Here is a 21087-nt window from a genome sequence, read left to right as displayed (position 1 = left end):
CTGAGACAGTAACCTACAACCGCCCTTCCTGCTTTTCCTACTGATGGATGGCACCTAAAATGTGGCTGTTCTCAGAGGGTGTGGGTATTTCTTGGTATCTCTGTTCTATTTGTGACAAGTGCTGCCACGCAGATAGGGCAAACTGAAGAATTTGGCTGATAAGTAGTTCCAAGCCATATCTAGACCACGTGAAGCAAGAGGATTCATGAGAAAACATTGCTGCTGCTTTTTCATTTCCTGAACAGTCTGGAGTTAGCATGTGGGACCCAAATGCTGTGACACTGGGAGATTTTGAAATACCTATAGCCTCTTGCCATTCAACTGGGTTCACTTGGCAGAAGAGGAGATTGGTAGAAAGGAAATTGGTTTCCTGACTTTAACAGCAAAAATATGGAATGATTTGACGGGAGAGAAAGAGCAGCCACCATTCCAGCAGCTGTGTGTTGGTGATGTAGACCATGTGCTCCGTGGAAGCAAGGATGAGCTGCAATAGGGTTTCAGGGCAATTAGGAATGGGCCCTGCAGTGCCTTTTGTGAGGTTGGGCCCCCAGAGAAGTGAAGAGTCCTGCAAAATCTGTGTGGCCCACCCACATCATTAGAGAAGGTGCATCTCAGTAGTTTTTGGTTAGGTTTTGGGTTTTTTTCTGTTTAATTAAGATAATCTGCAAAATATCTACCTAAAATTATTTCTTGCTTTATTACAGTCTTCTTTGTGGAAGATTGAGTGTTCAAGAAGTAAATCCATTAAATCTCTTGTGCCAATAGGGGATACTGTGGTTGTCCACTCATGTCCTGGCCAAGCTGAAGCCATTGTGCATCTGTCACTTCAGGTGTGCTCACAGAAACCTGTCCTCCCCCTCCAGCCTGGGCCAGCACTGCTGTTGTTGCTCTGTTGTGACACAGCCCCTCCCGAGCCTGTGCTGATGCCAGGGGCTCGAGCCCTTCAGCCCTGGTGTGCCTGTGCTGCCTGGGAGCCAGGCCAGGGTGGGAAGGACAAGCTCCTGTGCAAGGGCTGCAGGCAGCCAGAGGAACAGGGCCTGCAGCAACTTCTGTTCCATTCCTGAAGGAAAAATTTGAATGCAATACTGCAAGTGCCTCTGAACTTCACCGTGTTTCATTTAAGAAAAGATTGCATTGACCATTACAGCTTTTTCTTTCTCTTGTCTTTCTCTGTGTCTGAACTAAGTGACTCTCTCCTCCATGCCTTTTGGGCAGCAATAAGATTAATTTTCATTGTCTTGATTCAGATTTAAGACCTGAAACCTTGACAAACGGTCATTCTGCCCCCAGAAATAGTTTGCTCAGATTCAAATTAAATCACTAGTTTTTAATTTTTTTTAAATTATCTTGAAATACTGAAAAGGGAAGAATTGCAGAAACTATCCATCAATCCCTTGTACAATATACAGTAACAGAAAGGTTCTTAAATATTAAACTAGAAAGACTGATAGAGCTGAAATCTGTGTAATAGAGTGATCCTGCACAGTGCACCATCTCTGAAGAGGTTTTGTTGAAGAATGAGCACATTACCCAGGAGGGCCCTGTGGCAGCTGTCTCAGAGGTGCAGGCAGCAGATGGAGCCAGAGCAGCCCTTGGGCAGGAGAGAGAGGCTGAGCAGTGGAAGGGAGGCTGCCCTGCTGACATAGCTGGGGGAGGTCATTGGCAATTCTCTGGTGCTCAGGGGAGAGGAATCAGGGCAGTGCAGCACTGCTGGAGGCTTGGCCTAGCTGCTCGTCGTGTTGTTGGATTTTTAAACTTCATAATCCCAGAGAGGGTTTAGGGAAACCTCCCAGCCAAGGCAAAAGCAAGCCTGGGGCCCATCATCTGTCCCAGAATGCAGTGCAAAGCAGAGCCATGGCTAGCATGGATTTCATTGTGTTAGGAGATGGTTGTGATGGGGAGTGCCCCACGTTGGGATGTGTCCTGGTCCTTCAGGTGCTCCTCTCTGGCTGCATTCACTGGTTTTGTGTTTTCATCTGTGACTGATAAACCATCCTCTGTGAAAATTGCCAGCATGGCCTGTGCATGGAGAGAAAGAGACCCATGGCAGAGAACGTGGCTGTTGTGGCTGTGACAGTGGCTCCAGGCTGGCTGGGGACAGTCCTCCCTCCTGCAGAACCTGCACTTGCTTTTGTGATCTTTTCCCTTTGCACAGCTGAGATCTGGGCAGGATTTTCCTGCCAGAAAATGCTGCTGGCAGCACAGGGTAGGACTGTGCCAAAGCATGCAAGTCCCAATCTCTCAGAAGTGAAGATGGTTTTTTTTTCAGATAGCATAGGCCAGGAGAATAATGGCATGAGGCAAGAGCAAGGGAGAGAAAAGCATGGTCAGTTGGTAATTTCCTGACTGGTAGTTGTAGAAAACATTATTATTACTGGGATGCCCTTGGTCAGCTGAAGCAGACCTTGTGTGCTGATTGTTTTTAGTAACAGAATATTTGTAAAGTCTGAGGACTGGAGGTTCTTTTAATCAAAGCTTTTCAAGATAAGAGCCTGGCACGAAGCCTTGCTGCCCGTTCCTTTCTGCTGTCCACCAGCCATCCTCATTTTCTGCAATCACAACTACAATGTCTCCTTCACTGATGTCCAGTTCATCCACGTTCTGAAAGGACACAGGGAGAAGAAATGTAGTTAGCCTGAGAGCACAGGAGGGCCCAAGCAGGTGTCTGGTGAGGGTTTTTAATCCTGCTCTTCATCAACAGTCTGCCAGTGTCCTGGTTCTGAAATACCAGGCAGTGACGGATTAAGCATTTGGGCTATTTCCTTAAGATCCTCAAATTTCCCCAGCCTCTGTGGTGTCTCCTCCAGCACAACCTGATGGTTTTATCACTGAGGAAGTCCAGAAAGGGTTAAACTCCACTCTCCCATGACCTGTATAGTCTGCAGGTGTTGCTAAATAAAACAGAGCACATCTTGATTCCTAAGGGGGATAACAGTGCCTCTGCTAATCCATGCCTGAAATAGGTGCCAGTTCTTTTAGCAGGGAGTGTCAGTGACCAGTGGGGGACAGTGACTCTCAGACAGCAGTGACTTTCATCCCCAGACAAATGCAGGAGTTGCAAATAAGCTCTCCCTGAGCTCCCAGGCAGCCAGCAGTGTTCAGTGGTGCTGTCCTGTTTTCCATAGGAAACCACTTTGCTGCCCACAGTGCAGTAAATAGAAAACAGTATAAGGGAGGCTTCCAGAGATGTTTGAGGTGTCAGCTAAAACTAAATTTAACGCACTTGAGTAGGTAAAAATGGTCTCAAAAAATGAGAGGCCTCAATGTACAACATACTAAAGGCAGTAACAGGCTCTTTTCTCAGCAGGGAGTATCTCTGTGTAGCACAGATTTAAGGGACTCCTGGAGTAATGAGGTGATCCAGTGTCTCCTTAGGGGAACTGCCATTAACACTGAGGTGCTTTCAGCTGTACTGGCATGAAATTTCATGTAAATAATAAAAGAAAGTTTAGAATGAAGCAAAAACCACCCCCAACATTGAATAAAAGGTGTTGGAATACTGCTGCACCTAAGGAAAAGTGCTCCTTTTGAGCATTTTCTCTGTTCTCATGATTTATCTGGCTATCTAATTTGTCACTGTCACACTTCAACGTTGGCTGTTTGTGGCAGGTCCCTTGGTGTGAGGCTCTCTGCACTGAGACATAAGACCTCCTGGATGCTGTTTCTTCTGCTGATCCAAAGCTAATAAAAGGAACCTTTAAACTGACATGTGGGGCTGGACTCCAGGTTCTGAGTCCATCTGAATTAGCAAATACTTATAACCAGTCCATTCACAACCTTTCACTAATGGTATTCTGGCTGGCCAGGACTGGAGCTGGGGAGAGTTCAGTTTCCCAGTGAAGGATGCAGGTTGTTCTCTTTGATAGTTTTGCTGGCAGATGAACCACATCCACTGTGATTCTGCAGCTTACAGCATGGAAGGCCAGGGAAAGAAAGTCCTTTATGGGATTCTGTCCTCTCCAGCATAGAGAACCAGAGTGCTAAACTGGAGCAGGACACATCATGTCCCTGCCTGTAAAATGACAGAAACATCTTCACAGAATTTACACTTTCAGTATGTTTCAATCAGTATTGCTTATTTTAATGTGCTGCATAAAGTATTTATTTTGAAGCCTTTTTTTACCTGGGCTGTATAGTCATAAAGTACTCTGTAGTCCCGTGATGTCCCAGCTATTTCATTTACTAAAAGGGTTGCATAGACTCCGTCTGTTCTCTCTGCAAGGGGAAAAAAAAAAGGATTAAATACCCACCACAGAAACAAAGAGTTCAGTTGCTTATAAATGTGTGGGATCACATGCAAGAGTTCACAAATACAAGGATTCTGTTCTCTCTCTGCCTGGAGATGCACATGTATAGAAAAGCTGCTGTGAACTGTAGGTAAAGTCCTGCACAAAAACTGTCTCCCATTCATGGGATGACAATACACCCACTGAACTTTGTGGGAGGTCACAAAATAGCTCCAGCCTCAAGTTGGGAAAAAGGTTTTCCCTGGTAAAACACAAGCCAAGTCATCCAAGGAGGGAAACACTGATTAAAATGGTTTAAAAATGTTGCTGCTCGGGGTATATAATTTCAGCAGTTCTGTGGCTCACATAGGACTTTTCTTTCCCCCTTGAGAAAAATGGAAAAATACTGTGCCAATAGGTCATCAGACATTTCCAGTGCTTTATAAAGTTCTCACATAGCTGTTTGTCACAGACATAACTCTTTGTGCAGATGTTTTGTTTTAATACAGCTTGTTGTCATTAGGGAAACTTCTCATTTCTTCCCAGCATCTGTCTGGGACTTCTCCTGCTGAGCACCAAATGCAGCAGGAGAGAGTCTGGGCTGTGTTTCTGAGTGCCCAAGCAGGCTGGTCTGACAGAGGCAGTTGATTTTAAAGCTGTTGGAAAACAACTTTTCTTTTGGGAAGAACTACAGTTAAAAAGCTTTTGTTTGCTTATCAAACCTATAAAAAAATGCCATAAACTGTTACTTTCTACATAATCAGCATACTGTGTTTTAAATATCATCTGATAAACTCCTAGTTCTAAGAGTTACAAGACAATATTGTAACTGTGAAGTGAGGTGGATATTTATATTCATAAGACATGTGCTTGCTCTATTAAAATTTTTATGTACTTTCTGGGGCTTTTTAGTGGTAGTTATACTACACAAGGAGAAAACTAATATCTATGTCAGGCTGCTGCTCTGAGTGTACAGCCCCCCCGACTGGATGGAGGTTTTGAAGAATATATGGATTATTTGCCACTTTAAACTGGGAAATTTAATACACATCCAAGCAAAGTTCATTTCCAGACTACTCTTGCCTGCCAACATGTATCTGCTGTACATTTCTGCTCCATGTCAAAGCCTGGTTTAGCAATGTGATCTAAAGCAAACACATGTGGTGAAATGATTTCCTGCAGAGCATACCCAGAGGAGGGGCTGAAGGAGTGGCAGTTTCCGTGGTGTTTTTGCTGCTCCCATGCAGCAGTCCAGAGAATCTGCAGAACCAAGAGAAGCCAAAAGCAAAATGAGTGAACAGGCCTGGGTATGAGCATTCCTTCATCCCAGCTCTCTGACTCAGCCTTCCCTCCATCTTGCTTCACAGAGTAGATGTCACCTCTTCCCATGGCCTTCTATTTTCTTTTCTGCTATAGATATATTTATCTTCCTTTAAAAATGTATTTTTAAAAATGCAGCAGACTATTGAACCATCAGCCTTCACTAAATTATGCATTAAATGCAGCAGATAATATTTTTTTGTAGAACCAAAGGCTCATGGTGTGAAACTCCAATTATTCCACAATGTTAAAATAATGAAAATTGTCAGTTGCTTATAAGAGATTAACATCTCTTTGTGTTTAAGGAAAACCCTGATACAATTTAAAACACAGAGTTTGTGTAACAAGCCTTTCTAAAAGCTGTGAGTTTAAGTGAATTTTTATTTTAATCTATCCCTAGTTATTTCCTATACCACAGCTGGGTACTGGAGACTAAGTCAAGTGAGAAAATGGGTTAGGATTCTCAAGCAGAGATAGAAATAGCACTGCATGCTTAAGGCATATTTAAAGGGTCTGAATTTTCAGCTAGTGAACACTGAGGTTTTTCTGGAAATTGGATGTCCTATCTCAAGAGTTCTGAAAGACTCAGGCTGAGTGTCTCTAGCTCCTTGCCCATGCTGCTCACAGTTGTGTTCTGAATGGCAGCACAACTGCCTTATGTAACTGCTCAGGATGCAGACTGAATTCATTACTAAGAAGATCCAGTTTCCAACTGAAAAACAAAATGTTGTTTTTCACAAAAAGCCTGGACCATATTTCAAATGGGAGATCACTGCCTGCCTCCTGCCTTTGCCACGTCATAGGGCTTGTTAAATTATAAATCTCTTCTGCTTTAACTGTAGTGCCCTCCCCACTGTGAATTTGCCATTTTAGTATAAAATATTTAAACCAATGGAGCCACCATGCTCTTCTGCTGCTATAACTGCATCTGTGTTCTACCATTTACCACAGAAATGGACAAGAAAAAGGAAAATTGCCTCCCTAATCATCAGAGTTTTCCCACCCTGTGTTTTTTCCCTTTGATCCAGATAGAGAGAGCAGCTCTTTGTTCTGCTCAGCTGAAGGATGGAGGAATTGGTCTGAAGGACAGCTCTCCCAGCCTTTGCTCCCAGGCAGATTCACTTTCACCCTCCCTGGAACAAACTGGTGTTGTTGCTACGTGCCCTGACTAAGTAGGAAAGAGGAAAGGAGTGACTGCTACCCACTGCTGCCTGAGTAATTGTGTGATGAACTCATCCCAGGGCACGGCAAAATTACTCTGACTCCATTTTAATACCTTTACTTCTGCCAAGTCACATGTACTGATACCTAGCTGCCTCTTGCTCCAATGAGGAGCAATAACAACTTCCCATGTGTGTTTTGTCACCACCCGTGGCTGGTGGCCTGGAGAAATCCCCGTTCTGGGAACTGGGCTGTGCCACTCACCTCTTCATCATGCCGCAGGACTGGGTGGGGCTGCTGCTGCGCTCCCTGCTGTAGTAGTTCTCGTACCCTATGGCAGCTGCAACAGGGCCAGAAAAAGGAGATGTTCAAACAGCAAACACTGTATTCTGCCTGCCACAATGTGACTGGGCTGCTGGAGCAAACTGCAGGGCAGCACCTGTGTGCCCTCACCTGAATGTGGCTGGAGCAGCTCAGGGGAACCTGGGGACTTGGCAAAAGCCATTCCAGTGGCTGGGAACAGGCACCCCCTGAAGAGCTGCGACTGCCCTGATGAGGCAGGCAGTTTCCTCCATGGCTGTTTCTTTCCCTGCCTCAAAGCTCAGATCTAAGGGGGCAGAGTATGGTCACTGGGAGCCCCAAGCAGTGTTCACGGTAGAATTTCCTGCAGTGCATTTTGTTTCTTTTTTCCTCACTGTATCCAGTCAGGACCTTTTGTCCGAGCTGGGAAGATTTGTGTTATTGCCTGAACCAATAACGAGCTATTTCCTGCTGGTTCTTGTGTTTCCCCACCTTCCCTATCTCCCCCCTCTGCCCCCTGAGAGCTTGTTTGCTGTTTACCCAGAGATATTTGGGTTTTGTTCTCTCAAACACATTTAGGTTGCAGCTCCTGCGCTCTCCCCTCTGGTGTCGTTAAGGGTGGAATTGAGACCATTTCCGAGTGTAACTTTACAGATGAAATAGTTACAGATGGATTTGTTTGCCCCTAGTGCAGTTGCTTACAGCTGGTGGCCCCACAGCCTTTCTGCCTGCTGGCTGTGAGAGCCAAACAAACGCGGGTGAAGCCTGGGGGAGTGTTTTATCTCAGCCCCGAGAGCAGCAAGTTCAGGAAGACATTGCACTTGGGCTAAAGGTTATACTGACATTCTCACACTGCCTCAGCCAGGATAATAAGCAGAGCAGGCACACAGAGCTGCAGAGTGTGAAGAATCCCTACAGATAAGATTCACAGTAATTAGGGAGTTTTCTGGCCAATTTAAGGGTCTCCTGTTGCCCTTCTGCATTGTCACCTTGGTGCACTTTCCAAGTTAGAGGGCATTGTAAGATTGGGTAGAAAAGGAAGTGAGCAAGACCATCAGGAAGGTTGGGTTAGGATGAAGGTCTGCCACACCTTCAAAATTACACGTGGGATTCCTCCTGCACTTTGCAAATCATAGCACAGATCAACAGCTCACCATGTGCCACAGTGCAAACTCATTAGCCAGAGCTGTGGAGATATTGGGGCATTGCTTCCAGAACATGTCATCTTCTAGAAGGTGGCAAAAATAAAAACAACAAGAAAGCAAGTCAGGTTTTTCTTTGCCTTTTATAAAGCTCTCAAGGGTTTTTTTTTCCAGCTAGTTCTTATTAGAAATGACTCTGACATGGCCAAGAGCTTTTTGTAGGAATTTCCCAGGTGACTGGAGAATGATAAATCTCAAATAGGGAAAAAACCCCAAAAACCTAAACCAAAAAAGTCCTAGCTGAGAATTACACATTTCTTAGCATACAGAAGTTGTTTCACACTGTTGCAAGTCACAGTTCTCCCTTCTGCCACTGAAAATTTAATTTTTCCTGGGTAAATTCTCCTGTACCAGTAGTATTAAATCCCCTGTGTGAAGAAGGCTATAGCTGCAAAATGGCATCCAGTGCACCATCAATATATTAGTTTTAAATAATTCCCCAAATCCCAATTTTTAACCATCACAAGAGTAATGACAAAAAGGCTGAGTGAAAAGCAGGCCTCAGCTCAGTGCTGTGTTTGTGGCAGCACGCAGCTCTGCTGAAGAAGGTCCTGGGATGTAATTCCTGCCAGCTTTGGGCTCTGCAGTGAAAATAAAGGGGTGGGACTTGTTCTTGTATGAGATAATTATCCCCAGGGATCAGGCCTTCACATTTTGTACTTGTACAAACGCTGGCATGGAAGGGTTTTATGGAACTATCTGGTGTCCCTGTTGAAGTGCTCGGGTGTGGTGTGTGGCTGGCATGTGACACATCAGACAGCTCCTTTCCTGAGGAGTGTTTGATGGACTCCTACCCTGGAGCAGCAGATTTCATTTTACAACTGCACAAGGTCAATCTCCCTTTCAGCCCAGAGGTTGTGAGCACTGAAGTCAGGGAAAAGGCAGCTTTGGCTTGAATGGGCAGAGCCTGTGAACCTGACAGCAGTTCTGTGGGCTGGGACAAAGCCAATTGCATTCAGAATTTCAGAATTCAGAATTTCCCCCAGCCAAAGTCTTGGCTTACACCAACTTCCTGAGACAGAATATCTGTTACTCCCATTGGGCATGTGGGACAGAAGAGGAAACTGTGCTGCAGATGGAGAGGTAGCACCTCTGTAAGGGGACACTGGGGTGCAGTTACATGGTGAGCTGGCTCTGGCTTGTCACCACTGCAGGAAGCTGAAGTTGCCATTTGTGCAAGGCAATTTGCCACCTCCTTAGCGGTGTCAGTTCAGCTGTACTGTGAAATGAGCCTGGTTGCAAAGCCAAAAGAAGTTTTTTTCTTCTTTGGAGGGTTATTTTTAAGCTGGATCATTCTGCTATCCCACTTAGAGCACAATGTGGGGGAAGTGAGCCATGGCAGGTGGGAATGAAAAGCTGGAGCAGAAACTCCTCCAGCTGGTGTCACCTCCAAAGGACATGTACTGCACAAGGCATCTGACAAGATCAGGAGGAGTAATTACCTGGGGGTTGTGTTCCTGTCATTTTTGTCTTAATGAAGTAGTCTATGTCTGACTCCACAACACAGTTCTCCAGGCTGAGCCGAACCTCTTCATAGAGCTACAAAACAGAATCCAAGAGTTTCATTCCACTTTTCACATTTCACGTTTAATTAACAAACAATGCTCTTGTAATAATTGTCCCCTTAAGAAACACTTTATACTTGGTACATGTGTGACCTGGCTGACCTTTAGCCTGTCCCCTGTACCAATATTCCTGTAAACACACCTGTTTGTTTATGCTCTGGATAGTCTTTAAAGAGAGCGGGACAAAGACAGCCCAGAACTTCTCAACAATAAAGAAATTAATAGCAGGAAGCAACCATTCAAAGTCAAATCCAGTGCATTCTTTACATCTTCCAGTACTGAGGCCATGACTGGATGCCTTTTTTGAAATGGTGTCAGAGCCCAAATACCCTCAGCTGAGTGTTTTGGTAGCAGGAAGGGCTCCCCAGCAAACCAAGGAGGACACAAGGGGTGACCCAGCCTGTCTGCATGCAGCCATGCATGTGATGAGAGAGATCAGAGAGAGCAGCAGTGAGAGGCAGCAGTGCAGAGGAGGGAGGGTAGCTGTACCTCATCATCCTTCACACACTGCAGAGACAGCTGGTTGCAGTGCACCCACAGCGAGTTCCGCAGGATGGTGATGCGGTCGCACTCCTGCAGCTGGAACACCTAAAGCCAAACAGGAACTGTGATAGAGCCTGGGCTGGTGAATTATTTGCTTTGCAGGCTGGGACAACGCTGGGGGTGCAAACCTATTCTGAAGGCACCATTGTAAAGGATGTTTTGTCAGTTGGTGGAGAAAGTACATCTACTGTTTGTGCTCAAAAACCTGTTCTAATCGGTTACACCAAATTAAAGTTACATTTCAGATACAAAAACAAAGCAAGGGAGAAGAATCCAGACCTGGATTTGACTGCTCCCTCTGCTGTTGAGGATTTCAGAGTCAGGGTCCTGTCTGCCCATCACACAAATCTTGATGTCTAACAAATCAGTAGAGTACTGGCATGAAAGGGTTGTATTCATGTTAGAGGCAAAGCCAAAACCATCCACCTCTGCCATCTAAAATGTCTCTCTAAATTTTTCCCTTCTGAAGATACTTAAGGCACTCTGGGGTTGACTCTGCATATCAAAGGTTATTTTTGTGGTAAAGACAAGGCATTTTTCTCTTTCCCTTCCCTCATCTGTCCGGCTTCCTCATTCCTTCCTAAGCTGCACTGCTTAGGAAGAATGAAGAGGCAGAGAGAGAAGTGTGAACCAATTTGGGGGAAGAGGCAGATAAGCTCTTTCTTTAAAAACTTTGAAAAAACCAAATCACCCTGATCTCTACGTTTTACTGTTAAAAGTAGAACAAAAAGTAGAACAAGGTTTTGGTTTTCTATGAGGTGTGAAAATCTCAGATGCTTCCAGCCATCTGTCTACATCTCTATTTGCTAGTAATTATGTCCAGAACAGCACAAATGTATACAACATTCAGCAGAACACTCAGTTGGGTGTGCTGCCTGCCATCTAATAACTTACTGACTAGAAAAAAAAAAAAACAGAAAAAGGAATCTGTCAAGGGAGTAAGCTGCTGTGGGGACTGGTTTCTGAGAGTAAAAGAGAACCTGCAAGGTGGGGAATGAGTATTTCAATTTTTTAATTTTCTGAACAGAAAGCCTGTGGCCCTCAAGGCTGCTGAAACAGCACCAGAGCCAACGGGGAATTTTCCAGGTAAATGGTGACCTGTCAGGAAATGCAGGAAATCCAAAAGGGAAGTGTGGTGACTGAGCTTCTAAGCTCTTGTGAGCACCCACAAAAGCACAGCTGGGTGTTGTGTTTGCCACATCCCTCGTGCTGCTGGAGGACCAGGGCACTCCTTGACAATGTGGCACAGCCCCTGTGACAAAGGCCAGCCCAGTGCTGCCACTTGCCAGGCTGTGGTTGTCCAGCACTCAGAGATCCAAGCAAACCCAGCACTTCCAGATTCCCCACTATGCAGCCACAAGTGTAGGAATTTAAGCTGCTTTTTGTACTAATTGCTAGTTTTTAAAACCCCCAAGGAGTATCAGTTCTCTCTACAAGCACTTTCAAAAGAAGGCATTAAAGATGCCCTTCCTTTGTGAATGGATGTTTGGATTAAGAAGTGGGCAGGTCAGGATTTAGCCATATGGGACAAAAAAGAGTGTGAGGCTGTGGAATGCTTCACTGTTTTTTTTTGCTTTTTAAGAAGGGAGAAAAAATGCATCTTTGGAAGGCTAAGGCTTGGCATAATATTTGTGGAAATGTTTGTGCCAGTTGTGGGGCTTCCCAGTCCTCTCAGAGAATATTTAAGAGGAAGCAGAGAACTGGGAAGGTATCCTAGCGTTTTATTTTATGTGGAAATAAAGCCTGCAACAAGTAAATATAGCAAAATCAGACTTTAGCAGATGGGCAAATGTACTTGAGGGATTACTGTGATCAAATGTGTGGCTGATTTGGATGCCAACCAGTTCTTGTAAATCGTTGTGCAAAACTTAATAGCCAAGTGCAAATCTCCTCGTCCATCCTCAGTAAAATGGAGATAGAGACTTTTCTACCACCATCTTTCAGCTGAAAGATAATTTCATGGCAGAGGACAAAAAATATTCCTGCTGGTGAATTTAAAGTGCTAAGAAATATAAAGAGTGACTGGGGTATGCATCAGTTCATATACTGCTCCACCTCTCCCACCTCTGCACTTATGCCCCTCCTTTATTTTTACAGAGCTATGCTGACCAAGCAAGGAGAGTTTCAGTGAGACAGGAGCAGCTATGTCTAAATAAGCTCCAGTTTTTGCAGTAATTTTGCAAAGACATCTGCTGAGACTCCACATAAAGCAAAACCCCTGGGATGGTATTTCAGGCCTTAGACTGAAATCTTCCAATCACATAAAATAAAGAGTGTGCAAACATCGCTGCAAAAGTCAGTGTTTACCTCGCAGGTCTTGATGTGTTCCTGTTCCCACTCTGTCCTGACCTTATCCAGCTGCTCGATGTTCTGTTTGTACACATTCTCTGTAAACACAGAACAGAAACCCAGCAGTCAGGGAAAAGTGATACAGCCTTGCTCTTTCCTCCTATTCTCCTTCCCTGTGATTCCTGCATGTCAGGCCTGTGGTTTGCTTGAGAATCACAAAAATATGAGCTTGGAACTGGTGGGGCACAATTATTGTTGAGTTTTTTCTTTGTAGCTATGTACTAGAGTAAGGATTCTCTCTGCATGGTTTTCAGGTCATTTATAAACTTTATGGCAGGGAGAATACAATTCAGAGATGAAGAGCCTGGACCATGCTTGGGCACTGAGTATCCTTAGGTTCTTTCCTGTTCATGGCAGCCAGGTGAGCCATGTGGTTTGGTGTGAGCTGTTCCATGAGCAGGGAGGGACAGGCCTGAGCTCCTGAGCCAGCTCAGTGTGTGCTGGCCTGTCCTCCAGGGCATGCACACGTTTGTGGCTGGAGATCACCACTGTGCTCATGCACAGGGGCCTGGGGGATCTCATTGGGCTGTCAGTTCTGCTGTGCTTTCAGACTTGCTTCAAGAAGAGCTTTTCTTCCCTGGGTGAAGTCCCTAAAGAAGTTCTTCTGTAAATTCTTTAATGCCAGCAGGACACTGGCATTTCCACAGAGGGGAGTGAATGCTGATAACTGTTGGGTTGCTGCTGTTTAGAGGCTTCTTCATTACTCTTTGGGTAGGTAGCTGTGGAAACCCTGACAGCCTGGCTGATCTGGATGTGTTCTACCCAAATCCTGTGCTGGCAGACCTTTGCTGAGAAGAATCATAGTTCAGCTGCAAACAGCATCACCTGCTTCATTTGCTGCATCTCTGCATTGCTTGGCTTTGTTCTGGCTCTGAAACAGGAAAAGAAACACCCCAAATTAATTTCTGACATATTTCCTTTGGCTTCTGCTCCATTTTTTGTGCTGCCTGCTCTCTTTTCCTCTCTAGGAGAAAGGCTCTTACTTGCAAGCACTTCCTGGCTGTCCCCCCTTTATGCACAGTTCTGCTGAATGTGTGCTATGGAGCAGGGACCAGAATCTACCAGGTGCAGCCACAGTTTCAATGACTTCAAAGGAAAGATTTCCATTCAGACACCCTTGCCAGAGGAGCTCAGAGCCAGCATGATCCAGCCTGAAGCTGTGCCTGCTGGCTCAGTTGTTTTTTCTCAATTGTTTGATGTGCTTTTCTAATAGCTATTTATAAGCAGTAATAAATGGCAGTTAAAATTCTTCATCTTTCAAGCTCCTCATGTAATACTCAGATGAAAAGCACACAGCTTTTAAAATACTTTGCAAATGCCAGATTATTTCCCATAACAACTCAGAAGCCTAAAAGCAGAATTCACTCTAAGTAGAAGTTCTCTGTTTTAAAAAGCTGCAGCTTTTAGCAAATGTGAAAACAGCCATCAGTGACAGGTCTGTACTCACAGGTCTCTCTGCACAGATGGTGATGACAGCACAGTAATGCACTGCTCTAGACATCAGTGTAATACATTCTCCCACCCTGCCCTTGAAGACAAGGCTCAGGTGGGGATTCTTATGATCATATTCCTCATCACAGCTGGCTGGGAAATGTGGAGTAAGCTGACAACAGAAGCTTCATTCTTATTTGCTTCCTGGCCCAAAGTGTTTGCAAATGCTGAGCAGAATTAAACAACCTGTGAGCTGCCTCTGTGAATTCCCAACGTGCTGGCTGGCATGTGTGGGGAAGAAATGGCAATGGAGCACCCTGAGATCCTGCATGAAAAGGACCTGGGTCAGCTTCAGCTGCCATTGAAGCTGAGAAATGTTCTGGTGTCATTCTGGCAGGGCTGGGATTCCATCCCCTCTTTGCAGCTAAGCTGCAGGGCTTTGCTCATCAAAGATCAGGGAATGCTGGAAATAAAATGTGAAGTTCTGATGCTGTTTTTAGAGTCTCCACACCACCCCTCCACAATCTCCTTGAGATGATTTTTGATCCTTTTTGCTTACACTGCACTGATTTTTATCGAGCCAAAGGGAGTTCGTTTATTTTGTTTCCTCCATCTGTTTCACTGTAAAATGTTCCCATTAAAAGTTAGTGAATTGTCAGCTACAAGTATCAAGACGATGCAATGAAGGACTGCAGTGCCCTAATTTCCAACGATTTATTTTTGAGTCTGTAGATTTAGTTGAAATTAAACTCACCATAAGGAGAAAACATTGAGGAAAAATATGCATTTTAATTTAAGATGCTGTGCCTACTAAGTGTAAGAGACCAAAAGGCAAAACTGACTGCATGATATATTTTTCACTTGTTTCTTTTTCTTAATGAATAATTTCAGAGAAAATTCTCATTCAGTTTCCTTTCAGGATTCATAGAGCAATTGGATCACAGTCTGGGATAAATTAATTAGATAACTTAGTCCCTTCCCAGAGGGTTCTTTGGGGTTAATTTGAAGACAAAGCCCCTGGCATTGTGTAGGTTGGTGAATGGTATAGCTCTGCAGAGCACTCCCATCTCAGGTACCTTTTCTGTTTGCTTTTGGCTGCCTGAAGCGCTGGTGCGTTCCAAGGACTGCTCGGCCTCGTCTGCCTCCCTGCACTTCTGCTCGTAGGTCTTCTTGGACTGGGGGAAATGAGATCAAGCATGAGCCTCTGGGGGGAACAAGGTTGGGATCCCCCCTCACTGATATTCCACCACTTTCTCATTTGCAGTTTGGGGGACAAAATCAGTGCCCGGTTTGGGCAATAGAAAAAACCCCAATGACACCATAAGGAGTGAAAAATGGAGCTGAAACATTGGAGTAGGGGCTGGCAGCACAAATGGTGCAGCCCTGAAATTGTTTGCTTTGTACAACTGCAACTCCCTGAGGGCTCAGGGATGCTCTGCCACCACTTGTGCATCAGGGATCTGCCCAAGCAACCATGGAGAGATGAAATTGGGAGCCCAGGTTCCTGGGGTGGCCCTGGGGGGGGGTTGACATCTGTTGCCTTGGTCACTGCTCCAAGCTGTGAGGCAGAGCCAGCACCCCAGAGGCAACAGTCTTGGTGTAGTTCTCAGACGCAAGAAAAATCTTTATGTGCACCAAAACATCTCTGTATCTTAGAGATGCACTTAGAACAACCACATTTCAAAAAAAATTGTTAGAGCACTTCCAGCTGTAGCACTGACAGGTCTGCAGCTCCTTTCCTTTAGCGGCAGTTGCCTGCAGTTTCTGTACCTGCAAGCTTTCCAGCTGGAGAGGATTCCTTCTGCCCACAAGATTCCCTCACTGTTCTTAAAATTGTACCTATACACACTGAAAAATTGTATTTACTCCTCTAAGTACCATTCCTAGAAAGAATGAAATCCTGTTTGACCTGAGCACTGCTCATCCTGTATTAACCTTCTGGAGCCGGAATGGCATCTTCCCTCCCTCACACACTCTTGCACACTCACACAGCTCTGACCTTTCTTTAAATAGAGGTACATGTGATAGAGATTTTACTGGAGCCAGTTTGCCTTAGGAAAGCTGCCCAAGCCCTCCCTGCTTACCTCCATGGTTTTCTTATAATGGGACACTTTGTTCTTCTGCATCCGCTCCATTGCAGATTCGTACTGTAAGAAACACACACAGCTCAGAATTTCTTGCTTTGCACTTCTTCCTTCCCTCTCCAGCAGAAGGATTAGGAGAACCACAGTCAAGGCCTTTCTATAAGCCACCTCTCTGTGGGCAAAATTACTTCACTCTGCTTTTATAAATGACAGGTTTCTAAGTGATACACAGAACATCAAAGTGCCAGCTAAAAAAATAATCCCAGATAATTCTGCTTTGGTGGTTTCCGTTAATAGCAGAGAGGACAGATCTTCATTTTCTTCCTCCTTTTTTTTCTTTTTTTTTTTTCTTAAGGATATGAAATACTGCAACACCCAGTCCCAGTGGGCTCTGCCAGCAGGGTTCCTTTGCTGGTGCCAGAGCCTGATCCCACATCTCTGCAGACCACACCACTGTCTCCCCATGAGTTGTCCATTTTCAATCCGAACAATTCCCGTCTCTTTTATATTCCACTGCTTCTGGCACCTTTCTGCTCAGTGTGATTTGATTTCCATGCTGGAGTCATCTGGGCAGTGTTGGAAGGACAGTGCTGGATGTCTCTGGCTGTCATGGCTCTGGCTGTGATATGCCCAGCTTTATGTGACAATGAGATATGCTCCTACTGGCAGGGGATGCATTTCTTCAGGGGGACTTTTGGTCCTTTAATCTTTACATTCTGTTCTAGCAAAACTCTCTCCAGGGCTACCCAGCTGCTTGTTTCACATTGGGCACAGTCCTGAGACAGCTACAGAACTGCACAAATCACAGCATTTTGGGAAGTTACCAAAGCTGCTGACACCATCCAGCATGTCTAATGTTGGCTTCCTCACAGCCACATGCTGGACAGAGAGAAAAGCTTATCTAAGATTCCAAAGCAGCCTTTCCTTTTTATTTTTCCCAGGCCTCTCTAACTGTTCCCAGTTGAGTTACAGGCTTACAGTTCTCAACAGGAGGGAGCCTCTCTGCACATCCCAATGACAAAGGGGATGGGGGACAAACACTGATGAACCTGGTGCCTACTGTCTGTCTTTCAATGCCTTATTTGCTTCATCAGATCACTGCCAATCTCAAATCTCACTAGCAGCACTGGTTTCACCTCCTTTCATATTCTGAATTCTTTGCTATTCAGGGCTTGTAGACACATGATTTTTGTGGCACTGGATACTGGTTATATGCATTTTCACCTGTTTAAAATTAGCAAAGAAAGAGATACTTATTTTCCTCCTCCATCACTCAGTGCTGTCAGAGTGAAGGGATGGTCCTGTCTTTGCCTTCAACCCCATGGACCCAGAGAAAGTGTGAGTGTGGTCACTGCTGTCTCTATTGAGAGCTATTTTTCAAAAGACTTAGGGCTTGATAACGTCATAGGGGATGAAATGGCCTTAAATATACTCAAGTTTTTTATTATACAGCATCAACTAGATGCTACTTACTCCATGTATTTGGAATTCAGCATATATTGGTGTTGCATTCAGCATGACGTTAATTTGCTTTCATGTTTTTAAACATTTGTGTTATAGCTTTATTTAGTGCATTTAGTTGGAGATTGTGCAGGGTCATATCAAAGAAACCCATTAGCAAGGGTATAAAAAAGAGAAAAGGAAGGATTAAGTTCTTACAGAAATAATAACAACAGCATCTGCAGTTACACCAGAGAGAGTAAAAGCCTCTGGCTCCTGAGTTCAGAGCACTGCTTTATTTCCAGCTGGGAACAGAAAGAGATTTTTGTTCCACAGTCTCATCCATAGAGGGAACAGGGCATGCTGGTAATGCTTTATCATCTTGTGCAGAATTCCCAGCCTGTGGCTGGAGACAGGTCACCATTGACCCAATCTGTTTCAACATTTCTCTGGTTTCTCACCTTTTTTCTTTGCTCCTTCTGCCTTTCTCGGAACTCCTCTATTCCTTTCAGCTCTTCCTTCAGCATTACTGCCAGCTGGATATGAGAGTTTCCAACATTTTCAATTTCTAAAGCAAATCAGAATTCATATTCAGTGAGTGGGAAGGTCTTTAAAGATAAAGTCACATTTTTTAGGAGATGTTTCTGTGATGTAGCTGCCCTATGAGTTGTCACAAGCAGGGCAGCCTTAAAAAAGGTCTCCTTGTGTTTCTGCATGCACTGACATTACTGAGGGCTCAAGAGCAGAGTGAGTGTTTCTTCATGGCCCCATTTACCCCAGCTGCCCCCTTCCTTTGGGACTGAGGCTCAGGGGTTTGGTACAGAGGGAGGGAAGGAGCTCTGGCCTCCCTCACCCCTGTGTGTGCTTTGTCCTGGCTGTGCTGCTGGGCTGTCATTAGATGAGGGTGCATGCTGAGAATTCCCAAGGATCAGCCAAGATGGATTGAATTTCAGAGCACCTGGCTGGTGCTGTTTGAAATGGCTGGGAGCTGCTCTGCATTTGTCAGCTTTAGTGCCTCTGAAATGGAACCCTGCATTTTCCAGGCCCTAAAAATACCTCAGTGCAGCAGCTGCTTTTCAAGAGGGAGTTTTGGTGTAAACAGCAGGTCCCAGTGACCAGGTACTGGTCCTATTGGCTGCCCTGAGGCTGCTTTTTGTGTGTGTCAAAGGGTTTCATTGAGCCTTGGCGCACATTTGGGAAGCTGGTTTGGTGGCTGTGGTTTGCAGAAGAGGGAACAGAGTTCATATCTTGTGACTTGACCCAGCTAAAATTTACTTGAAGGACAAGCTATTTTCTTTGCTACCAGACTGAGTAGGCATCCATTTTCTCCCCTCTTTACACTCCAGGTGTGAAAGAAAAGCTGGGAATGGTGTGGGGAACAGGATGAACACATTGGGTATCTGTGTTTCCCAGGTCAGAAGGGAACAAGGAAATACTCACGTTGCTTGAGCATCTCAAACGCTGCCTTCAGTGTGCTGTGGGGCAGAAACAAGACACTTTATATTAGGGGCTTCTAAGGGTGGTTGTGAATCCAGGAAAAAAAAAAAACTTTCCCTCAGAACCTCAAAGATCCACACAAAGATAAAACCCTTAATGGCCTCACAATAAAAGCTGACCATGCTAACAAGCACAATGGCATCAATCTGTTACCATCAGGAAATGCAACAAAATGCTCCATGGAGCAGGGAATTGCAGCACTCCTTCTGTGCACTGTTTGTGACCGGGAGTGTTGACAGGCGCTCCCGCACCGTGCAGGTGGGGACGAGAGGAACGCTGCGGGCCGGGGGGAACCGGAGCAGCAGCCTGAAGGGTGGAGCCAAACCTGAATGGGGAAGGAACCGCAGCAGAGCCCGCACCGCGCCTGCCGAGCACCCCCTGCCGAGCATCCCGCACACATCCCGGCTCCTGTCACATCCCGGCTCCTGTCACATCCCGGCTCCTGTCACATCCCGCACACATCCCGGCTCATGTCACATCCCGCACACATCCCGGCTCCTGCCGAGCATCCCGCACACATCCTGGCAAAAAAGAAGAGCTGCTTGTTTGGTTTTTTTTTAATAGTTCAATTAGATTGTGGTGAATCTCCTGAGATAAGCCAGGGAGAACATTCTAGATGTTCTATGCTCTATTTTTAAGCATTTTCCTGACAACACTTATGCATTTGAAGGTTTATTTTGTAAAAAGTTAGGCTGGTGTGAAATTTTGATGGAAACTAAATTTTCACACCCCAAAGGAAACAAGCAGTATTAGTTTCAGCTAATTAAAAGCGTGACATTAAAAGACAAGTTGAATATCAGCACCAGAGACGGCTTTTTTCTCATCTAAAAGATCTAATGGATATTTTGAAAAAATAAATATATACAAGGAATAAAATTTTCTTTTCCAGTTGGTAATTTTCAATAGGAGGTGGGGAATGTGCTAACAAGTTCGTATCTGAAACAGGTAAATACTGAAATTTTAAAAATAGAGGGCATTTGCAAACTGGGCATACTGTGTGCATTCCATGTTGATTTATCTTTTGCAGATATTTTTTTCCCTTTGTTGTTGGTGATTCAAATTATGCAAAAACTGGCAAAATTGCTGTAGTGGATAATGAAAAATAGCACTTTCTCAATATACATCAAGGACAAAAGCAATTAGCTGCTTTTTTGGTTTCCAGGTACCTGAGCTGCCATGGCCACCAGCCAGCCCTGGAGCTGCTCTCTTTTTCTGGCTCTCTGTAAGGCCAGGAGGTCTCTGGTGCAATGATGCACCTGGCTGTGAGCACAGAGGGGTCACTCTGTCCCTGCATGGCCTCTCATGGTGTTCTCCTCCTTGCATGAAGGATTTGTCCAGCCAGTTTCATAGCTGCTGACTGGTGCAAGTAGATTGAAATAGACTTAAGCCATTTCCTTCCTTATTTTTATAATAATTTTCTAAAATCAGTGAATTGGATCCTTACATCCTCACAGGGTTTAAGGAGGCAGCAACTATGTCATCATGCCATGTTACCCATGTGGGAGAGAATAAATCAATCCAGTTTTGTCCTGTGGATCCATCAGGACTCCCTTTATGAGTGCTGGGCTGCAGCAGCAGTGCCAGAGATTTGCTCCTGGATGTTCTGATTATATCAGTGAAATATTTCAGTGCTTCACAGGGTTTAATGGAAGTGACTCCTGGAGCTGATATATGGATGAGTTTTAATTCTGCCTGTGCTGGTGTGGATGTACAGCACCTCTTACCTATTGCTTCTGGGTGGGCTTGGCTTTCTGGGGGGATTGCTATGGGCTTTACTCTGAGGCTGAGGACATCTCACTCTCCTGCACACTCTGAAAGAGTGTTTTACCCTCAGTAAATGCTGCTGCTTAGCATTCTGGTAATAATTGATTTTTTTTGTGTTTGTCCTGTGGCTAAATTAGAAAACCGAGGGTTGAAAACAATTCAAGCAACACTGAAAATCTGACAGCTTTAATGTGCTCTGGAAGAC

At 44.9% G+C, this 21087-nt stretch overlaps 1 protein-coding gene across 2 annotated transcripts in view; it reads right to left on the bottom strand.

Moving 5' to 3' along the window:
• Positions 1-845: 845 nt before the first annotated feature.
• Positions 846-21087, bottom strand: part of PSTPIP1 (proline-serine-threonine phosphatase interacting protein 1) — a 52330-nt gene continuing 32088 nt past the window's right edge. For both annotated transcript variants that reach the window (XM_033070541.1, XM_033070542.1), the window contains 12 exons: positions 19062-19096; positions 18083-18189; positions 16182-16244; positions 15174-15272; positions 13492-13537; positions 12625-12704; positions 10264-10362; positions 9652-9748; positions 6972-7047; positions 5416-5486; positions 4124-4215; positions 846-2601 (listed from right to left, as the gene is read on the bottom strand). In XM_033070541.1, coding sequence (XP_032926432.1) covers positions 2470-2601; positions 4124-4215; positions 5416-5486; positions 6972-7047; positions 9652-9748; positions 10264-10362; positions 12625-12704; positions 13492-13537; positions 15174-15272; positions 16182-16244; positions 18083-18189; positions 19062-19096 — 997 coding nt within the window. In that variant the 3' untranslated portion in view covers positions 846-2469. The remainder of the gene's footprint in view (positions 2602-4123; positions 4216-5415; positions 5487-6971; positions 7048-9651; positions 9749-10263; positions 10363-12624; positions 12705-13491; positions 13538-15173; positions 15273-16181; positions 16245-18082; positions 18190-19061; positions 19097-21087) is intronic.

The sequence above is a fragment of the Catharus ustulatus genome, chromosome 12 (genome assembly GCF_009819885.2).
Source record: "Catharus ustulatus isolate bCatUst1 chromosome 12, bCatUst1.pri.v2, whole genome shotgun sequence".
Classification (NCBI taxonomy): domain Eukaryota; kingdom Metazoa; phylum Chordata; class Aves; order Passeriformes; family Turdidae; genus Catharus; species Catharus ustulatus.
This window is presented reverse-complemented; position numbering and strand designations above follow the sequence as displayed.